We start from the raw sequence: 22822 nt of genomic DNA, 5'->3' as shown, positions 1-22822 counted from the left end.
CTGGTGGAGCTCAGCTCGTGGATGCTGCAGCCAGGTGGTGACCCGGCATGCGGTAGCAGCCTCTCTGCAGAGAACTTGGCGACACAGAGCCTGAACGCTGCCCACTCTGAACAATCTTGGCTGAATAAAAGCACATTATAAAGTAGGCTAGCACAATTTGTGTGTGTTGTCTCAATGTCGCTAATTATGAATCCACTCATGGCAGTTTTTGATGTTAAATCTGTCAGGTAAAATCTGAAGTCAAAATGAATTCAGCTTCCTTTTCATCCACTTGAACAATGATTACAGGATGCTTGATAAAAGACGTCACATAATATGACTGAAATCATCGCCACTTGTGGTGGTCGGGGTGGGGGGGGGGGGGGCGTTCGTTCTGCACGTTTGAATCTCATCCGTGACCTTTGTCAAATGTCACCCGTAGAATGCCTCACCAATCTTCTGCCTTGCTCTCGTATTACGCCGTCTATAATAAGAGGTCATAAAAAAAATAAAAAAACATCTTTACTGTCAGTGCCAGTCATGGAGGAGAATCACCACCTCATTACCGTCGCTGTTTGAGGGCACACGATTATGGGATGGAAGAAGCTCATAGCTGGAGCCTATGGGGCGTGATGGTGCTGGTAAGGGGGCAAGGTTAAATTACACATCCCTACACACACGTGCTTCATTTTCCTGTCACTCCCCCCCTCACTTTTTTTTAACTTGGCACAATTAAACTAGAATAGATGGAGACATCCAGCAAGGTTGAACTGCAGCGAAAAAAAAAAGTGTCAAATTTGTCTGTTTGTATCAGAAAAAGCCAAATCGTGGTTTGTTCAAGGTTAATATAAGAACTTGGACTGTATCTTTCTTTTTTTTTTCTTTTCGGGCTGGACAATTGTAATAAAAAAACAAATGACGACACTCTATTAAACTATTCAAACAAGTGAAAAAAGAATGAAAATGTGCCCTATATATATTGTCCTTGTTTATCTGAGAGTTAAAAAACAATTAATGGAAAATCTTTTCCAATCATAAACGAGCTGATTCTGGGAAGCAATTTTTTTTATTTGGGCCCTGCAACCTGGCCGTATGCTTTTAATGATCCCGCCCAGGCAGAGTGCCGTAATCCCTCTGTGATGAAACAAACCATTGTGTGTGTCCTCTTTCCAATATGCTAATCCAGGTTTAATTATGGGCTGGCACTAATGAGGGTCTCTCTCACTGTGTTAGATGTGGAAATGTATCAATGGCTTTTGTTCACACTGTATTCGTCAGGGGAGTGATGGGACATCAGATAATAATCATTTAATATTCAAGAATACTTTAAATGATAAGACATATATGTGTGTAATAGAAATGAGTGCAAATGTAATCATGAATCTGAGTTCACCTTTGGGGATTCGGGCGAGTGAGATTATTAAAAATGAAATTAAAATCAAAGCTGCCCCTCAATATGGTTATTGCGGGATTACTGACGTCACACTCATCACAGCAGTTGATACCTGTCGCCTTGACAGCATGACAGATGAATTGTCTTTCAGCCCAGTAATTACACAGGAAGTGCAAATATGGGCAAAGCTGCAGGAAGTGTGCTTTTATGGCTCCTTTGGACGCAAGAGAAGCATTTGCAACAAACAATGTTCGAGACATTTATGGAAAATATAATGCAATGATGAAATAAATGTTTATTATAATGTATTTTAACCGTGTGGGCTTTTATAACAGTTCTGAGGTTTTGAGATCCAGACAGATCAAATGCTTTGACTGTACTTCCTGCTGCTTGTCTGAAGCTAATGCTGCTATCTAATGCTAATCTGCGCATCCAAGAAAACACAGTGCAGCTCTGCTTACCTTTTGGCTTTAACTTGACAGCAGGATGCGTGTGAATGTTTCTGCAAGATAGTCAATGAGACAGTGTATTCACTTGAAAGAGGCTCAGGCCATCTGTAATTTCTGAAGATTCCCAAACGACCGGTCCATTACCGGCCCATTGCCGCGGATCAGGGCCGATCCCCCACCCCGCCCCTGTTCGCAAATACATTTTATGGCATGTCTCACTTGATTGTGCAGGCGTAGGCTATACCTAATATTGTGACCTGTGAGTGCATTAAATGAAATCAATGTCATAATGATCGATAATTTAGTGCAAAAGCCGTGTGTGTGCATGTGTGTGTGTTGTATTCGTGGTGAGTTAGAGCATCTGTCCAACGTGCTGAAAGCTGCCGCTCAGGGGGGCAAGTCACGTGATTATGCTTTCTTGCGCGCTTATGCGTCGAAGCGAGTGCGCGCGCGCACTTCCACCCTCACAATGAGGGGTTCTCTCGCGTGGATGCTCTGGTTTCAGACTTGTATGCGCGTGTAGTCATTTTTGAGTGCATCTTTTTTTTATTTTTTTGCCATTTCAGAGGAGGGGGTGTTATCACCCAAGAGATGCGGCGCTTGCTCAAGTGCCCGCCAAGTGAGTGTGTGTCTCCGAGGTGCTGAGGAGGAGGAGGAGGAAGATGTAAGTGCGCGTCCTCCCAGGGGGATGCAACATGCAGAAGGGCATGAGGCTCAACGATGGCCATGTCACCTATCTGGCGCTGTTGGCCAGGAAGGACGGCACCAGGCGCGGGTGCCTGAGCAAAAAGAGCTCGGACAACACCAAATGGCACCCCAAGTGGTTCTGCCTGCTGCAGAACATGCTCTTCTACTTCGAGAACGACTCCAGCTCGCGCCCCTCCGGACTCTACCTGCTGGAGGGATGCGTGTGCGACAGAGCGCCCTCACCCAAGCCGCCCCCCTCCGCTAAGGAATGTCTGCAGGTAGGATGCAGAGACTGCTTTGGAATTTGTGCGTTTGGACTTCCTCGGCAAAGCTGCGATTCTAATAATGCATTTCAAGTATTAAAAATGAACTTTGTAGAACAAAAGCTTGCATGCAAACTTTTTGTACTCTGCCTTCCGGCGGAAGCGAGCTGCCCCTTCCCCTGCAGTTTTGACGTATTGATTGAACTCCTTGTCTTGATATTAATAGCATCCTACCTTGGCAACCGCGTCTGCCTGTTTTGTAGCGGCATGAATCTGCGGATAGAGTGCTCGCATTTCTACCAAAGCAATGAGAAATTACTCCACATGCATTTCACCACTTTTAATTAAATGCAAAACACTATTCGAGAAAGTGTATGGCAGGTTGCAGGGAAAAGCTTATGAAGACGGAGATCGATGAGGGATCTGACGGCCAGTGTGAAATTGTTCCTCCAAGCTGCATGCAGTCTTCTGCAGCACAGCTTAAGTCTCCGCATGCTCGTTATTTTTATCCTGCAAATAATCACAAATATCGGTACAAATTGTACAGTACATGTGTCCCAAGTTATGCAATATGCAGTCTTCAACAAACAAATTTGATTAATTGTTCAAATTTGGCAGGTATTTGGCAACATCTTTGTGGTGAATTAAATTTACAAGACATATTTATTTTCGATTTATGGGTACTATGCTGGATAATTTAGTGCAGTACCTGAATGCGTTCAATGAACAAAAGTTCATGGACTCGTTCATATTTTACACGAACAGCGCATTTTTGCGTCGTAAACGTTTTTGTGAACGGGCACATTTTAGGGCCAATGAACAGTTTTTGAAGTACATTTTATTTGGGTTTAAGAGTGCCAGGTTTTCTTTATTTAGAGTTTAAAATATTACCCAGCTAAATACACTTTAAACTCGGCTTAATTAGGCGTGAGAATAAGGCGCATACGTCATCAAAATGCGACGAGTGATTAGATGAGTGAAGAAAGCGCGAAAATGCGTAAGTCGACGTCCTCAATGTCGCGCGACTAGCAACTAGCCTCACTTGCCCTTTCTTGTCAAATGGCAACGATAAGGTAAGATGGAATATGTCAAGTTGTAGTGCTCTCAATAGCCTTGAGCTACGAATTACTCTTATTAAATTTTTTTAAAAAGTAATTTATTCGGGCTTTGCACTTTACATTAGCACTTTTATGTCCCAAATTATAAACGTTTTCTGGTTCTTTGGGCAAATACGTTAAGAAATAATACATTAACATAAAATGAAATGTTAGTTAAAACAAATATCATGTGACTTCAAATGTTTTGAATTCAATTCAATTCTTTATTTGCCTTTGTTTCCTACTTCAGTCTGGCACCTACAGCAGATTTTTTATTTATTTTTTCTACAGCAGATTATTTGTCTTTGCACATTTTGGACCACAGTCGTGTATTTATTTCAATTTATTAAAGAATTCAATCAATTTTTTTCATGTATGGGTGTAAACAATGAGAAAATGCCAATGTGCCAGAAGGTAACATCTCGCAACAACCTTATTTTTGATTGGGGGAATAAAAGAATTATGAACTTTTAATTATGGAAAAAAAAATTAAATATGAACTGAACAAGTTCATTCCAATTTGTGAACTGAACTTTGAACTAGTTACTATAGAAAATGAACTTTCCCGACACTTGTTGTAACCCATGTTGCATCCACCTGAGGTGAAAGGAGGACATGGAACCAACAGACCAGGTATCTGAAGGCCTCCAGATTTCCGCAAAGATCAGGACTTGAATCAATGAGCGCTGAGCAGGTTGTTAAGTTCATGTGGGGAGACATCTCAGGCATTAATATATGCACACCTGCATGGATATGTGTGTGAGCGGTGCAAAAAGTGCGGGGGGAAGGGCCGTGCGAGTGGATCTTATCAGTGTGTGACAGGGAAAGGGACAACGCAGCGAATCGATGCCAAGCCAACTGCCACCTTGTAGGCCTCCAGTGCTTTTTATAGCTCCACTCGAAAAAACGACAACAAAAAAGCATTTTTCCTCTCCATCCCTCTTCAATTAGCTTTCGTTTCTCATTGTAGTATTTATGTTCCACTTTCATATGCTCCATTTAGAAGGTGAGCTCGGTTTAAGCTCAATGTTACTATGGCAACCATTATTTGCATCTGGGAAAAAGTAAATTTCAAGGGGCCAATAAAAACGAGAGAACATGACTTGTTATTGTGCACTTAGAAATGAAAAAAATATGACAGGTGGCAGAGGGTGACTGAGAAATGTGGCAATGCAAAAGTAGGTCACACATAAAGGACAAAACAAATATGTAAAGCGAAGTTTACAAAACGTCACAAAAAAAATGCTTCTGGGCGAGCTGCTTTTAGAAAATCGATTCAGCACGCCCGCGACCCTCGAGAGTATAAGCTGTTCAGAAAATGGATGGATGGATTTGCACAATTGCTCAGTGAATTTTGTTAATTATTATATAGTTCATAGTGTTCTTGTTTAAGCTCAGCCAATGACGGGTATCATGAAAAAAAATAAAAATAGTAAAATCACGTTAATCCTGTTTGTTTCTATCTCCAAAAATATTCTCTCACACATTTTAATGCCGACAGAGGAATGGATTGTGAAAACCGCATCTCTTTGTGTCTCTTTCTTTCCTTTCTAGTATTATTTTACAATCACATTCAATCATGACAACCAGAAGGCTTTGGAGCTGCGCACAGAAGACGTCAAGGACTGTGACGAGTGGGTCGCCGCCATCACGCAGGCTAGGTAACACTCAGGTCCAGTAAACATCTCTGTGTGTATGTCAGCTAAAACATGGCTTTAATGTGTCCGTCACTGTAGTTACAGGAACCTAGCTACAGAGCATGAGAGCCTCATGCAGAAGTATCTGCACCTTCTACAAATAGTGGAGACGGAGAAAACGGTTGCCAAGCAACTTCGACAACAGATAGAGGATGGGGAAATCGAGATAGAGCGGCTAAAATCTGAGGTAACCTGCTACTTGCTACTAACACTAAACATATGTTTTTGTCTAGAATGTCCACTCTCGAGAAGTCAAAACTAAAAGAGCATCCTCAAGTCCTTTTTATGAAAGTCCTCTAAAATTGGGATTCAAATTGGCAATTTTAAGTTACTTCAAATAAAGGCTTTATGATCTTTTACTGGATCATCAACTCAATCTTCCAGCACGCAAGTTTCGAACTGTACAAAAACCTGTCAATCATCTGAGGAATCCTAAAAAAAGCATTTCTGTCATGGATGACACTATTTATAATAATTCATTTCTTGTTTGTGTTGAACATTAGATTGCTTCTCTGCTGAAGGACAACGAGAAAATCCAGTCCAATCCGGAGGTACCGCCAAGTGATGACGACACTGAGATCCAGAAGATAAAAAAGGTGGGGGGAACAGATTTAGCAAGCAGCTAAAAATAATTAATGTAAGGAAAGAAACTTTTTTCAGCAGCTGCTCACCTTCAGGGACTCGTTTGGATTGGAGCTCTCAATCAAAAAATTCACTGATTAAGTTAACCGGTCAGCAACTTCAAGCTGTGTAATGAATGACCCTGACAGGTCCAGAGTTTCCTGCGAGGTTGGATTTGCCGCAGGAAGTGGAAAACCATCATCCAGGACTACATTCGTTCACCCCACGCGGAGAGCATGAGGAAGAGGAACCAGGTTGTGTTTAGCATGCTGGAGGCTGAGGCCGAATACGTCCAGCAACTGCATATCCTGGTCAACAACTTCCTGCGGCCGCTACGCATGGCTGCGAGCTCCAAGAAGCCGCCCATCACCCATGATGACGTCAGCAGCATCTTCCTCAACAGGTAGTGAGATCGCTCCAGGATCCTGACTCTGTTTCTCATCGCTGCCAATCGAATGACGACATTTGTGATTATTTGTTTTGTCAGCGAGACCATCATGTTCCTCCATCAGATCTTCTACCAAGGTCTGAAGGCAAGGATAGCGAGCTGGCCTACACTGGTGCTGGGTAAGAGAGACATTGACAAGACCCCAGTCTTGTTACAGCATAACGTTTTTGCATATTATTTGACTTTGAAAAAAAAAATCTAACACGCACAAAAAAAATGTTTTTGGAGTGCCTAGCTAACGTTAGGGCAAAAAACATATAAAAGTAAAATTTTTAAAAATAAATCGTTTTGGGGGGAAAATAACATTTTGGAAAAATTGCAAATAGGCGGGTTTTATTTATCTTGCCACACAACAGGTGAAACGGACATATCCCGGACACTTTTTTTTCAAACCAAGAGTCTTATGTCACTCTTAAACAATTTTTTATTGCTTTCTGTAAAAGTGTCATGAGCTTCTCCTTTTTCATTGACAGTCATGTTGGTCACAGATGGATGAATAAAAACGCTTGCCTGTAAACAACACCACACACACAGTATGCACAATGAAAGGTGCCCTGTCATTCTCATGTTAATTCGCTCTTCCACCTCCCTGTTTTATAAAGGACCACTTGAATAATGCCGGCATAAAACATTTATGATGTGCAAGCCATCTGGCCTCAGACTCTTTGTTCAGTAAATCTGTCTCGAGTTGTGTGAGTCCACAAATCGTAAGAAATCTCCACTGCGCTTCCCTGTTGTCCGCAGACATCCAATCTGCTTCTCCTGTTGCCGCCAAGTGTTTGACTGAGACTTTAATCAAGTTCTCCAAACTGTAGATGAGTGTGCAAAAGGTCTTTGCCAACTTGGAGCTGCCATCTTGTAGCTTTCAAAGGGACGTTAGCTTAGGGACCTCATCATCGAGTGTTTTTTTATTCTCTTCTTCTTTCCTGTTTATTGTTTAAAATTATACTTCTGTCCTCCCTTCAGCGGACCTCTTTGACATTTTGCTGCCCATGTTAAACATCTACCAAGAGTTTGTACGGAACCACCAGTACAGCCTGCAGATCTTGGCCCACTGCAAACAGAACCGGGACTTTGACAAGCTACTTAAGCAGTATGAGACCAATCCAGACTGCGAGGAAAGAACACTGGAGACCTTCCTAACTTACCCCATGTTTCAGGTCCGCCGCCCACAAATAACACTTTAAACGTCAATTGTTACTGCTTTGGTAGCACAGATTTTTTTTTAATGGCCTTTTAAAGTGCTAGCAAAACGTTTAAAGTGCTAGCATAAATCCGGGCATCCTTAAGGTTTAGTATGAACTGTGAAACGGAATTTAAGTGTTGAAACTTCAATTGTTAATTACAGCCCCTGCAGCAGCCCGCGCTATTTCACTTTTATCATCGTTACATGCAGCAGTTATGGCCGTTAATGTTTTGTATCTATGAGGTCATTCGTATTTGCTAGCGTGTGGTTCTCACAGCTCGGCAATGACTGTCAGCTTCTTGTGAGGTGGTTGCTAAACGACAGCTGCACTATTCAACGGGAAGAGATTTTTTTGGAGGATCAAATAGATCTAGACTAGTTCAATGACCAAATTCATTTGGACTGTATGGTAGTAATCTTGAAATGTGGAACCTGTCCAATGCTTTTGTACAGCAAGCACACGTTGATCATCTTGTGACTCGTACAAGTCTTTAATTAGTCTGTATTTCTCTCTCAGATCCCTCGTTATATCCTAACCCTCCATGAATTGCTGGCTCACACTCCTCATGAGCATGTGGAGAGAAATAGCTTGGACTATGCCAAATCCAAACTCGAGGAACTTTCGAGGTACATCTCCATGTTGTCGATCATTCAAACATGTACTGCCAAGAATAACAACGAGGCATAAGGACGTTATTGCATCCATCCCAAACTTCTGCTTTGAATACATACATATACAAGTCCTGGTTTATTTTTTTTTTAGAATAATGCACGACGAGGTGAGCGAAACCGAGAACATTCGAAAGAATCTGGCAATTGAGCGAATGATTGTGGAGGGCTGCGAAGTACTGCTGGACACCAGCCAGACCTTTGTCAGACAAGGTAGGCTTGTTTTATAACCATTCGCTGGCATTTCTCCATCCATCCGTTCATACTGATTTGATATTTTCTACCACTTACCACTTTTTGGGAACAGAAATTCATGGATGGCTGTTTCATTTCTTTAGATTCTACCCACCCAAAAAACCAAACATTTAGATTAAGAGTGAAAATGGCCAAAAGAACCGCTACCGCTAAGTTATGAAGAGTCCTTCATCTCAAAGCGTATTTCAATGTCGTTTTATTTATCTAGTTGTCGGCATCATTGTGCTTTTGTATGCGATTCTGATCATTCTGGCCTTCCACAGGTTCTCTGATCCAAGTGCCCATGAGCGAGAAAGGCAAAATCACCAGGGGCCGCATGGGCTCTTTATCCCTGAAGAAGGAAGGTGAGAGACAGTGCTTCCTCTTTTCCAAACATCTCATCATCTGCACTCGAGGCTCAGGAGGGAAACTGCACATCACCAAGGTAAAGCAAGAACATTGCACACAGGAATGTGAAAAACCTTTTTGACTCCAATAATAATAATAATAATCTTGTGCTGAGAGAAGAATTTGTAGTAGGAATTCATATCACCCCTCTAGTATATGTCGGGTGAGTCATCCACTTAAGGCAAATAAACTCTTCTCTTTTCACATAAAAAAAAAGTGCAGTCACTGTAAACATCTGCGTTTTGTGTGCACATGCAGACATTAAATAGTTACCCCTGAGACTGCAGCACCAAATGCTGACAATCTCCAGTAGCAGTGTGATTTACCACATTTTAAATGGGTTGATTTAATCCACTCCAAATCAATCGATTTTAGTACTCCGAGCTGGACCCCTTTCATGCAATCATGGCCAATATTGGCGGTTTAATGACTTCTAATCTGATGAATTGGCCCCCTGTTTTGCAGAATGGTGTGGTATCCCTCATTGACTGCACACTGATGGAGGATCCTGAGGGCACTGATGATGAGTGTAAGTTGCAATGAGCTACTGAGCCTTACTGTGTCAGAATAGTTCCAGGACTGGCGTCACACAAAATGCATTTGAAATGCAATTTCCACTGGAGTAGACTGCTTCACCTTCGCGATGAAATAAACAAAAGCATCAAAAACGTATTTTGCCATTTTAAAGAAAATTAATTTGTAAACGTGGTTCAAGGTTATTTTGAATATTTAATGTTTTTATTGAAATGCATCTTTAAAATGCTTCCTTTTATTTTATTACAAAAAATAAATTATTAATTTAATCAGACCTATCAATACAAGTAAATAAAAAATGGAAAATAATAAGCCAAGAATTACAGAAATAACATGCCAAGGATTTTTCATGTATTAATATTGATAACACTTTGTATTTTCACCATGCATTATTGAATCAATCTATTTTGTAAGACATGCAAAGTATTTGAAGTGCCTTTTGTAGCGCAACCAAATATACCGAACCTTGAATTGAATTGACCCAACTTGTATGTTTTAGTCAAAGGAGAGCGGAATGGCCAGGACACCGAGCACCTGGACTTTAAAGTCATAGTGGAGCCCAAAGATGGGCAGCCTTACACTGTCATCCTGGTGGCCTCATCACGACAAGAGAAGTCGGCGTGGACCAGTGACATCAGCCAGGTAAAGACCAATAAATACCACAGCCAGATTGTAAAATGCCCATTTTTGCAAGGTGTGGCTGCAAAACACTTGCAGTGAGGAAGCGACAGCGGGCCCTCACTTCAATTCCATCGCTGAGAACTTGTTCTTGCGCTTCCATCTGCTCTCTTTTTGTTTCTCCTCCTAGTGCATCGACAACATCCGCTGCAATGGTCTGATGATGAATGCTTTTGAGGAAAACAGTAAAGTCTCCGTGCCACAGATGATTAAGTGAGAGTCCCGCCATCCATTTTACATGCTCTACCGCCCGCGCCAGTAAAGCATGACAGAAATCCCTCAAACACTGATGGGGAACCTTCCCTCATGGGCGCTTATATATTACAACCTACAATTCATTGCGTACCGTCCCGTAGGTCCGACACCAGTTTGTACTGCGACGATGTGGACATACGCTTCAGCAAGATGATGAACTCGTGCAAGGTGCTGCAGATCCGCTACGCCAGCGTGGAGCGCTTGTTGGAGAGGCTGACCGACCTACGCTTCCTCTCCATCGACTTCCTCAACACCTTCCTTCACTCTTACCGCGTTTTCACCAGTGCAGACGTCATGCTGGACAAGCTCATTACCATCTACAAGAAGCCTATCAGTGCCATCCCTGCACGGTTAGCATTGTCTTTTAATATTTGGATAGGAGATATTTTATTTATAGTACTTGGTCATGGGTGAGCTGGAGTCTATACTTGAACTGGTGGCCAGCCAATCAGATCACTCGTTCACACCTATGGACAAATTTGAGTCTTCAGTCACTTATCTTCACTAACCTGGAGAAAATCGTGCAAGCATGAAGTGAGCATGCAAAATCCACATGGGAAGGCAGAAGCTGAATTTTGAACCTCGGTCTTAAAAACTGCGAGGCACAAGTGTTAACCACAAGCGCTCCGTGCTGTCAAGTTTAAGAACTTCACATATTCCCCCCTGCAATGACTTCTTCTTTCCACTGTCGTCCAGGTGAGGACGTCACGCTCCACTGAAGCCCACCCACTTTCCCTTCACCCTCCTCTTGCTTTTTCTTTCTCTTTTCACAAGTCTGACCATCCCTCTCTCCGCTGCGCTGTCGCCATGACAACCCTTTACTTTGCTGCAGGACCCCACCCTCTCCTCATCCTCTTCCTCCCTCGCCCCCCTCCTCTCATCTGCAGCAGTATTAAATGTTGATGGTGGTGTTTTGTACCCGATCACCCCGCCCTCCTTTTTTTGTCTGGAGCTTCCATCGATGTCCGCTTCCTGTTTTATCCTGCTTATTTTTCCACAACACCGCTTTGAGTTTCTCAACAAATAATGGCGGTAGCGTCCCTTCACACCCGTTCTCATACAAAAGCCTTCACTGTGGAGGAATCCATATCCTCTCTCTTGCTCTCCTTGCGTCTCAATGGATCTCCCCCGGGCTGGTTGCTGTTGGCAGCGCCCGTGCCTTCCAACGTTGTCACTTGGCATGCTATTTATAGGCCTTCGGAGGGGGTGGCTCTCAGTGCAAGGAGGATGCTGTCTTAAACAATGTTGCTCCCATGAAAAAAAGAAAAGATGGCTGGAGCTGCTCCCAAATGTGACTGATGTTAATGTGCTCCCCCTGCGTACACAATGCGCCCACCAAGTGTGGTATCCATGCACCATTATTAACATAGTTATTTTTAATTTATTTTATAGTCAATTGTTTTTTTTAGATTATGGAGAAAAAAAAAGACCACAGACACACTCCATACAGTACAAATGTTTATTTCAATTAAAATGATATCTCCCTGCCTACAGTGCTTTGGAGCTCTTCTTCGCCAGCAGCCAGAGTAACAAACTTCTGTACGGCGAGTCACCCACATCGCCACGTGGCAGTCGCAAATTCTCATCCCCCCCGCCGCTCGCCATCACCAAGACGTCATCACCCAATCGCCGCCGCAAGCTCTCGCTCAACATTCCCATTATCACGGGAGGCAAAGCGCTGGACCTGGCCGCGCTCAATTGCTCCCCAAACAGCATGCACGCCGCCATGTCTCCCTTCGGTAAGACCGCCCTGGACATCAACAAGCTGTTTGTGACCAGCACCTTGGCAAGCAAGATCCCCGATGAGGGGGAAACCAAGGCCGAGAGCAAAGCCGATGAGCCTGCCCCCAACAAGCAAGGTTAGACTGCCAGTGGATGCACTGAAGACACCATTTGAACAAATAAAAATGTATATTCCTTACAAATCTTTTTATCTCTAAACAGATCTGTCAGTGAGAGAGGAATGTGACAAAGAACCATGTCAGAGTGACGAGACTGAAGCGGAGATGTCTCCTCCCAAGTCCCCGTCGACACCCAAAAACGTCAAATCAAAAAACGGTAATATGTCACACAAGTTAATATAGACTTTCCCTCCTCGCATTATGACATTATTGGCAGTTGTCGGTCAACTTTTGAAGTACCATTTGAAAGTGGAAAGTCTGGCAGCAACCAAATAAGGGATTGTCGAGAGAGAGAGAGAAAAAAACAAACACCCACAGCTTCCAAGAAGGAGCATCCATACCCTTAAGACTGCTGGGTTAAAAATTCAACTGACCCAGGAAGTTGGGTTAAATTGACCTAACATCCTAGGTCGGTCCAATTTTTAACCCAAATTGGATTGTTCATAAATCCAGCATTGGTTGGATGCCTTTCGGCAGTCAGGCGCAATTAATCCCCACTGAGCTCTCCTCCCACGGTTTTGGATACAAGGGAAGCCAGTTCTGTGCGAGTGTAGGTGGAAGGAAACCTTGTACCTTAGCAACCATGTGCGTGTTCCTCTAATTCCGCCCCCGGTTCGATGGAGGAAGGCAGGGAGGAAGTGTGAGGGGGCAGCACAGGCAAACACTGTCACTGATGCAAGCTGTAGGACAAGCACACGGTTCGCTCTGCCTCGGCTCAAGGTCGCCCTCCAATGGGCAACACTGTCATTTGGGAATGTAAAATCCTCGTTGTATTAAGCAGGTCTCAAAAATGGTCTGCTGGAGCCTTTCCTAGCAAACTTTGGGCAAGACACTGGACTGAACACTTTTTATACAATGGGCAGAATCAATAACTCAACTGAAACGATTTCATCTGTATTGAATGTGAATTCTTCTTGGTCCGCAGAGTTTACGCTGTTCTCCTTCAACAACAGCATGGTGGTGTCCTCTTGCCGGGAGCTGGACAATAACCGCAGCGCTCTTTCGGCGGCCTCGGCCTTCGCTATCGCCACAGCTGGTGCCAACGAGGGCACGCCGACGAAGGAGAAGTACCGCCGCATGTCCCTTGCTGCCACAGGTCAGACCATTTTTAGAAATACAAACGCCCTAAATGGTCAGATGGAGTTTTTTGATGGATTGGACAACACTCGAGCATTTTGGGAGAATGTTAGCAAACCAACTTCTGCTGAGCCAAACTCGTTTTTAGAATGTCCTAAATGTTTATATTTAAAATGATTTGGGTTTCTCTTTATGTGATATTATAATTTCTTTACATTTGGGGATTTTCATTTGCTTTAACCTTTAATCATCAAAAAATTACTACAGTAATTTTTGAATTCAACGACAATTTTTTTTTCTGTTATTCTAATTTCTTAAACTGCATTCATATCTTCAACCTGTTGTCAGGCTTTCCTACAGACCAGAGGAATGGGGACAAAGAGTTTGTTATCAGAAGAGCAGCTACAAACCGAGTTCTGAACGTGCTGCGTCACTGGGTTTCCAAACACGCCCAGGTACACACACTTTTGACTTCAAAAGAAAATACGTAGCGATGACGTTACTGTTGTTGATACGCAGGACTTTGAGCTGAACTCTGAGCTGAAGACAAGGGTAATTGGCTTTCTTGAGGAGGTGATGCATGACCCAGAACTGCTGACACAGGAAAGGAAGGCTGCTGCTAACATTATTAGGTGGGCTTCTGTCTTTTAACACTTGCTCACACACTAAGATGACTAAGTTCTTTATTTACATCAATGTTATCAATAAACAAGCACGAACATCACCACTGGTACTTTATATAAAATGAAAATAAGGTGGCCATCTGTCTGTTGCCAAAACAGTTGTTGAGTTTCAAGCGTTTCTGTCATTTTGCATGCAGGACTCTAACACAGGAGGACCCCGGAGACAACCAGGTCACTATGGAAGAAATCATTCAAACGGTGAGAGGAAAGAAACAGCCTGCTTGCCCTATGTTGTCAGCGCCCGTTTTATAAAATTTTGTGTGTTTAAGGCGATGGAGGAGTGCAGGAGTGAGCCGTTTGAGAACCACTCTGCCCTGGAGATCGCCGAGCAGCTCACTCTGCTTGATCACTTGGTCTTTAAGGTCATCCCGTACGAGTGAGTGTAACAAACTACACTGTTGGTCTTTGTTTTTTGTTTTTTATGAGAATTCAGTTGAGTAAATTAGGAACACGTTGACGGTGAGCAGCCCAGCAACATTTTTGTAAACCATTTTTAGGAATTTTGCGCTACATCATTAATCGTTGGTTGTGTTCTACTTACTGCATTTGGTGTTTCCCCAGGGAGTTCTTCGGTCAAGGCTGGATGAAGAACGACAAGAACGAGAGAACTCCTTACATCATGAAAACAACCAAACACTTCAACGAAGTACGTCCACCACATTAATAACAGGCAGAATAGATTTGAAGCCCAAAAAGAGTGACGGACATTTCCATGCTTTGTTTGACTCAGATCAGCGACAGGATTGCCACTGAAATCCTGCAGTGGGACGACGTCAACATGCGGGTGGCGGCCATCGAGAAGTGGGTGGCGGCGGCGGACATTTGTCGCTGCCTTCACAACTACAACGCTGTTCTGGAGATCACGTCTTCGCTCAACCGCAGTGCCATCTTCCGCCTCAAGAGGACCTGGCTCAAAGTCTCCAAGCAGGTCAGCAGGAAATCGTGTCTTGTGGTCTTTTACTCGCGCGCCATTCTCATTTTGAATTTGCTATAACAAGTGCTCTCCGTATGATTTTCTTAGACTAAGACAGTAATTGACAAGTTACAGAAGTTGGTGTCATCTGAGGGCCGCTTCAAAAACCTGAGGGAGGCGCTCAAGAAGTGAGTCAGCCTCTTGTCTGATGAGTTCCTGAGGAAACTGAATATTCCATATTTATCAGGAACCAACACAACTGTACTGTTTGTGTCCTCAGCTGCGACCCACCTTGTGTTCCCTACCTGGGCATGTACCTGACTGACTTGGCCTTCATTGAGGAAGGCACACCCAACTACACTGAGGACAACCTGGTCAACTTTTCCAAGATGAGAATGGTAAAGGACAGGATCATGGAATTATTTATGTGGTCTTAAAATGACCGCAATCTTGTTTGTTCTCAGATATCTCACATCATCAGAGAAATAAGGCAGTTCCAGCAGACGGCCTACAAGATCGATTATCAACCAAAGGTGAGTACTGTCATTTTTTTATTCTTTTCTGCACTTTGGAGAAAAATTGGATTCAGAGTGTGGTGGCCAGCAGAAATTTCAGGAGATGCCCGAACGGCTGGTCAATTTCCCGGCCGGTCGGTTTTGGCGCATGTGAGCTGCCAAGTTAATCTGGAGCTATCTAATTTTGAAACCCTGACTCATCTTTGTTGTTGTCATAGGTGGCAAAGTACTTGGTGGACAGCAGTTCCGTGCTGGGCGAGGAGCGTCTTTACGAGACGTCCTTGAGAATCGAACCCAAAACATCATAGTGAAGAGGCTGGCTCAACTTTCATAGCAAGTGTACAGGATCGTATTAAAATGTACATACGTACTATATGCTACTATTTGTATTTGAGGCAGTGCCCCTCTAGTATGTTCTCCTCAATCAATGTCTAATATAGAGGCTAAGTAGACGACCAGAGGTTTTATTCATATAGTTGACAGAGTATATGTTATTTATGGTCTTATGTATTGTATACGTTGATTTTTATTTTAACAGCGGGAATGGGTGGGTGATAATTCACATATGTTGGGTTTGGTTTACACTGCAGGTCCAAGTGGAAAATTCCCATTTAATTTCTACAGTAAATCAGAATTTTTTTTTTTTTTCTCACTATTTCCAAGTAAATCCCATGTGCCCAAATTGTAAGTAAATAGTAAAAAAAAAAGTAAATACTCGGCAATGACAAAACAATTATACCTGAATAATACAAATATGAAACATTGCATAGAGTTTAGCTGGCCTGGGCCGGTTCTAATTCTTCCCCTCATTTATTTAAATGAGGGTGACTTTCACATTCCTCTAATGACCGCCATTGGGAATTATTTATCTCTAATGTAGCAGCATATTTAGATTTTATTTATCTATGCATTCTCTGTGGTTTAACTGTTTAAAACATATTTTTGCGTGGTTCGACCAGACGCGGTTGAACCACGCAAACTTAAACAATCGGTGGATATCAATAACATGAAGCTCGAATTGACCGGGTATATTCGTCAGTCGCCTTTATATCCAAGAATGAAAGTTTTGCCTTAAAATTACAGCTGCCTTTTTCATGAGGTGTTTTTAAGAGATCATCAAATCAAAAAAAAAAACAGAATTGATAATGCCGTAAACCTTTATTACATTTAAAACAGAAAAGGCTAAGTTGATTAAATCTAATTTTCCCAAAGAATTAAATATGACCACCACTTAATTTTTTTTACAAACACTCCCAGCCACTAAATGAGGAAATACATATCAGACATATTGTTTGCTTGAACCAAATGAAATGGCGAGATGTTTCATGTAGCCACTGAATAATACTTTTTGGGTTTTACCTGTGGAAAAACACGCTTTGGCTTTTGCTTCTTCTCCCTTGGGACGTAACGCAATTTATGTAGCAAGTTTACTTCCGAGTGTTTCATGATAGATGAACCTCTTAGGCTAGTGTTACATATAGTTTCAAGCCTTAATTATGAAAACAGATGATATAATATTATAGACCACAAATGTATGTCAGCTATTTTGTTAAGCTATTTTGCCATTGAAGCTGATGTACATGTTTTTCTTGTGTACAGCATATTGTAATGATGATTCCTCTGCGTATGATATTTAAGTGTACCACATCCTGTCTATTGCCATGTATTAGCAGGATCTATACAGCAGTAAAATTGTGTTTATTCTTGGGATATTTCTATATGTATTTTTACAGGCTTTGTACAGATGAGCGCCTGAAGCTTAAGTGGCACGCATGTACCACTTTTTCACATGTTCAAAATCTCGATCTAGCTGTAGTCGCCCTCCCAAATTGGCACACGAGATATTTGCATATATGCAGCGCTATGACGACCAATTGTGTGCCAACAGCTTGAGTCAGTATTTGCATTTTTGGTTTGTTTGTTTTTTGGCAAATGAAAAAAAAAATTCTTTCCTGGTTACCTCTTGTTAATAAATCTCTTTTTTCTCAGGGGGAGAATGTGTTTTGTGTTTTTCACACTCAAATAGGCTATGAGGAGGAGGTGTTTGTCGTGATGCTCACAAAGCTCTGTGGAGGCTTTGAGGGAGAACATGGCACTCAAGCTGGTTGTTTATCACATCCACGTTGACATTTTCTTATTTACTTTATAACTGATGACTTTATTATAGTTTGTGCTCGTTTTTATCCTGCGACCCTGTACCTATGTTTACTTTTTTTTTTTTTTTTTTGCTTATTTACAAGATGCAATAATATTGTTTTGCAATGAAATCATTCCTTGAGGAAAGATATGCAGAATGCATGTACCGTGTTTGGGGATTTAAAGTAATACAATCTATTTTTTGTTTTGTTTTTACTGTGGTAACATTTTATAATTAATGTAAAATATTTGATCATTGACTTATTTGCGTATTTAAATATTGTGTATTCTGTATATCAAAACCGTATAGCAGCATTTCACATTTTAATTTTTCTTTCTTTTTTGGGGGGGGGGGGTAATTTACCATAATCTACAATTTACAAATTCTTGCAGTACTTGCTGTGATTTTGCCAAATAATAGCGACAGAACACACGTGTGCGACAAAGCGGTTTGCGGAAGTGACGCTCAATTTCTCGGACGTTCATTGGCCAAGAAGACCAAAAGCGCCGACCTTTATTATGACGACACCATAAAATTGACCAATAAGATGCCGCGACTCTGTTTCACAACACGCCATGGAGAACTCGTTATAAAACGTAGGACGCGGCAATTCTCGGCGTTTCAATTTTAATAATTGACTGCAAATAAAGGGCTGCGGAGCCGGTACCTCTGTAAATTCAACCGTAATATCAAAAACTTGGATGGCGACAAAAGGTTTCAAGTACAACACTGCCGATAAGGTAACGCTTGTTTAGGACCGAGTTTCAAAGGCCGCTTTCCTTTGAGTGTGATTCTCGACAGCTTTGACGACTATAAAACGTCTGGTCTGGTTTTTATAAGGTTGCTATCATAAACAAAAATGCTAATAAAATTACTTCTACTGGACACATTTCATATTTACAAATACTACAGTGATGTCATGTGAGCTAAACGTACTGTGTATTTGGAACTGGAACTCTGATAAACACTTTTTAGACTAAAGAATATTATAAAAACAATTTCCTTCATTTGCCAAATGATGTATGAAGGTTTTTGTTTCTCCTTATGTGTTACTCCTAACTTTTTGCTTTGTATTATTTATATTTATACATGGATAGTAATGACATTTATTGAAGCTATTTTTTCTTTATCAATGTTCTGTACTACATTAGTGTTAAAATTAAAAAAAAAAAAAAAAAACAGCGTTTAAGTGGTAAGGGGGAAAAGTGCACAATGATGCCTGAGGCATTTGTTGTTGTTCACCTGGCAGGAAATGATGCCAATTCAGATGAATGGACTCCGGAGATCATCTCGAACCGCCCCGGCTTCCAAGCGTCTTCGCTACTCTCCTCCTCTTTCTCCCGCTGCACCACGACACAAAAGTAAGGTGAGGTTCAATCAACATGACCTGCGACAAACAGAATGAAGGCACTTTGGTACCCAGACAAGAAGGTACAAATGCACCAAGATAATCTAAAAAAAAAAAAAAAGGTTCCAGTGTGGTTCTGAATTGTTAAGGTTGAGCAAGGAAAGAAAAAACACAATCTTTGTTTCATTTTTGTCCAACATCTTTAGAAGCACAACATGGTAAACATACAACGCAAAGAAAAAGAGGACTCTTCAGATGCTGAAAATAGTGACGGAGATGCCACAAATGTAAGTATCGATCAAATGGATTAAATATTCATAAAACTTGTGCACAATGTCATCGTTTGTTATACGTTGGTCACGACAGGGTATAGGACTCTCGGCGTATGAACTGGAGCGTCTGGAGAACATTAAGCGGAATCAAGCCTTCCTTTCCTCTATCAAGCTCCTTCAGGTAGATCTCACGGTCTTCTCAATTTTTTTCTGTGTGGTTAATCCTTGGTCTTTGTCCCTGAAGGCATCCAACGAGTTAAAGCAACTGTCAGCCAAACGGCAGCCATCACAGAGGGGTCTGCCAAGGTATGACAACTATTTTCATATGGTGTCTTTATGATTTGTTCCCTGATTCTGTTTCAAATCAACAAAGGTTTGCAAGGTAGCCTTGTTGCATCTGCAATGCTCCTCTTTTGTGGTGGCAGGTCACTCCCAGTAGTAAAAGAAGTCCTCCCGCCTCGAAAGTCCCTGCGTCTCCAAAACAAACAAGCAGAGGTCCTCACTCTTCCCCCTGAACCAAGAGGAACAGATATCGTAAAACAGGTTGAGCCCCAAAAGGACTTTCTTGCACTCTACCTCCGTCGTGTCTTTTCCATCGTCTGATGTGAGTTGTTTTGAATATTTTCACAGCACAAGAAGCCTGCAGGGCCTCTACCTATCGAGCCAGTCAACATGGCCGAAGGAAGCAAGCTACCGCCTCAAGTTCTCCAGCTCTGCTTGGAGGTAAGGACGCCAAAACAGGGTTGCGAAAAGGCTGGAAAATGTCCAGCAAATTCCATTGGAAATTGGATTGGAAATGTATTGCCTTGCACCCAAATGAATATGAAATAGAAGTTAATGAAATTTACTTTTCTCCTTTCAGGTGTCTTCAGGAGAAAGAAGAGTGGAACGTGATTTGAAAGAGTACGTTATTTTTTTTATTTTAACTCATGTGATTCCAAATTGGCAAAACAAATACTGAGAAGTGAACTCTTTGTTAAAGGTACTGCTCTTCACTGAAGAAGATGAAGATAAGTGAAGCCCGGGTGGCCAAAGTTGTGACGGGCCGCATTTTCTCAGCGGCCTTCCACCCTGCTTCGGCGAGTCTCCTGGCCGCCGGCGACAAGAATGGCCAAGTGGGCCTCTGGAGTGTGGTGGGTTTTCTTTTTATTATTTACATATGTCGGTAACATTTGTGATTTTGTAAAGTCTGCTCTCCTTTCCCTCTGTGATTCCTCCCTCAGGGTGCCGACTGGGGCAACGACGGCGTTCTGCTGTTTGATCCCCACGCTCGCCCGGTGAACTGCTTGGCCTTCTCCAAGGCTCAACCCGCTCAGCTGCTGAGTCTCAGTTATGATGGATCCCTGCGCTGCATGGATGTGGAGAAGGGCGCCTTAGATGATGTGAGCTTTTGAATTTGAAGTGGGGAATCATTCGGCGATCGGCTCATATTTGAATCTCATAGGGCGAAAGTGTATGTTGCAACAGGTCTGTCTCGACTGTGTTTGCCTGCCCGTCTCACAATCTGGAGGGATTTATGAAATAATTGTGTGTTTAGGTATACAACATGGAAGACGACCTGAAAACCTTCGACTTCCTGTCACATGATTGCTCGACGCTCGTGGTCGGGCACTGGTGTGGAAACGTCGCCATTGTGGACCGGCGTACACCAGGGTAGTGTATCGTTCTCCGCTGCACGTGTGATCTCTGAGCTGTTCATTTAATAAATGTTATAATAAACATTCCTATAACTGAGCAGAACGTCACACGAGTCTCTCCACTCGCTGGACCCAAAGGTTCTACGCTGTGTCAGCGTCCATCCTGTACAGCAACAATACTTTGCCGTGGCTGAGAGCAGGTGCGGACGGTCGACGGACGTAACGTGCATGTGTATCATATATATCGTATGTTCGTCATTGGCACGGAATTGACCTTCAGGGTGGTGAACATTTACGACGTGCGGTGTTTGAAGACAAAGAGCCAACCAGTGTCCCAGCTCCAGGGTCACTCTTTAAGCATATCCAGCTGTTACTTCTCTCCATGCACTGGCAACAGAGTGGTCACTTCTTGTATGGACAACTACATCAGGTGCGTGCTTGTCGTCACATCCATCCATCCTGTCCTTCATACAGCGGACGGCTCCTCTCATGTCTATTTTTGTTTACAGAGTATATGACACATCTACCATGATCACCGAAGCCCCGCTGCTGACATCCATCAGGTACGTATGTCCTTGGCGCAACGCGTAACAATGCTGACGCAGCAAGTCTTTTTCATGCAAGTATTTATCAAAATGATGACTTTACCGCTTCATTTGCACCAGTTCGTGATAGACGTTCTGAGTTGACTTAAACCGATGATCCCCCATGGGAAAACTAAAAATATAAGGAAATATGATATGTCTGGAGGGATGATGTGTGGTGATTTTCCTCGTTTTGGTACCCTTAGCAACTTAGTCAATGTTGTCAGTGGTGGAAGATGATTTATTTTGTCCGCAGCCATGACATGAGGACGGGCCGCTGGCTGTCCAAACTGTCGGCCGTGTGGGACCCCAAACAGGAAGACTGCCTGTTGGTAGGGAGCATGTTGAGGCCACGAAGGATGCAGGTGTTCCACGAGAGCGGCCGCCTCATGCACACGTTCACCGACGACGAGCACCTTAGCACGGTGCTGTCCGTCACTGCCTTCCACCCCACCCGAAACAGCATCCTGGGCGGCAACGCGTCGGGACGCCTGCACGTCTTCGCAGATTAAAACCTCGCCACTCGTTTCGGCGATTACGTCGGTGGCAATCGTTCAGAGATCAGAGTTTAAAATAAGTTACGTATAGCAGTCCTTTATTTTTGTGTACCTTTTTCTAAATAAATTTTTATACCAGTGCAAACAAATGTTTGTTTGTGATACGGTGCATAGGCTTAAGATATTCTTCTAAACCTGATCCAATAATTAGCTGGCGTTCATTTCAAGTGACAACCTCAAGATGGCGCTGTCGACATTCATGCTCACTGGGCCTCAATCGAGAGAGCTGGTTATCACAAATTCCAAAATACTTCAGTTACACTAAAAGTTATTTATCAAATTTTGTTGTGGTTGTACTGTGTCGATCATTCAACATTTTGAATAATTCAACATCAGTCTCCACGTACTATTTGTGTTTGCTTAAAAGGTTTTGAGTCGCTCTCGGGAATTAATATAATTACTGTTGACACATTTTCAAGTATGTTACTGTTCAGGCTACACATTGGATTATGAAATTAAGTGTTCTCTTTCCTTGAATTTGGTTGATTGGCCAAAATGTTTACCTCATGCTACTTGCTTTCCCTTGTTTTGGTTGGTCGTTTTACATCTAAATAAATACATGACGAAACATTGCTGTCTGTTCTAAACAATGATTAAGAT

The 22822-nt window shown here is 42.5% G+C and overlaps 2 protein-coding genes across 3 annotated transcripts; both read left to right on the top strand.

The window, feature by feature from the left end:
- Positions 1-2259: 2259 nt before the first annotated feature.
- Positions 2260-17675, top strand: LOC125967447 (ras-specific guanine nucleotide-releasing factor 1). Of its 2 annotated transcripts, none has more exons than XM_049718565.1 (27): positions 2260-2786; positions 5423-5529; positions 5605-5752; positions 6069-6161; positions 6336-6589; positions 6674-6753; positions 7601-7794; positions 8338-8447; positions 8584-8702; positions 9008-9168; positions 9597-9660; positions 10165-10307; positions 10474-10556; positions 10700-10948; positions 12093-12457; positions 12543-12656; positions 13425-13595; positions 13925-14031; positions 14096-14208; positions 14397-14457; positions 14529-14635; positions 14821-14905; positions 14990-15187; positions 15281-15360; positions 15453-15570; positions 15637-15705; positions 15906-17675. In XM_049718565.1, the coding sequence occupies exons 1-27, from the start codon at positions 2517-2519 to the stop codon at positions 15993-15995; spliced, it is 3753 nt and encodes a 1250-aa protein (XP_049574522.1). In that variant the 5' UTR covers positions 2260-2516; the 3' UTR covers positions 15996-17675. The 2 variants fall into 2 exon arrangements, with proteins under 2 accessions (XP_049574522.1, XP_049574523.1); XM_049718566.2 differs by lacking the exon at positions 2260-2786 and adding an exon at positions 3742-3844.
- A 706-nt stretch (positions 17676-18381) lies between these two features.
- Positions 18382-22790, top strand: wdr76 (WD repeat domain 76). The gene is made up of 15 exons (XM_049718008.1): positions 18382-18564; positions 19074-19190; positions 19379-19459; positions 19539-19625; positions 19689-19750; positions 19870-19987; positions 20075-20167; positions 20307-20347; positions 20427-20577; positions 20668-20826; positions 20982-21097; positions 21183-21281; positions 21362-21511; positions 21591-21644; positions 21922-22790. The coding sequence occupies exons 1-15, from the start codon at positions 18526-18528 to the stop codon at positions 22175-22177; spliced, it is 1623 nt and encodes a 540-aa protein (XP_049573965.1). The 5' UTR covers positions 18382-18525; the 3' UTR covers positions 22178-22790.
- Positions 22791-22822: the final 32 nt, after the last annotated feature.

Source organism: Syngnathus scovelli, chromosome 4 (assembly GCF_024217435.2).
Source record: "Syngnathus scovelli strain Florida chromosome 4, RoL_Ssco_1.2, whole genome shotgun sequence".
Taxonomy (NCBI): domain Eukaryota; kingdom Metazoa; phylum Chordata; class Actinopteri; order Syngnathiformes; family Syngnathidae; genus Syngnathus; species Syngnathus scovelli.
Note: the sequence above shows the minus strand (reverse complement) of the source record. Positions and strands in the feature narration are given on the sequence as shown.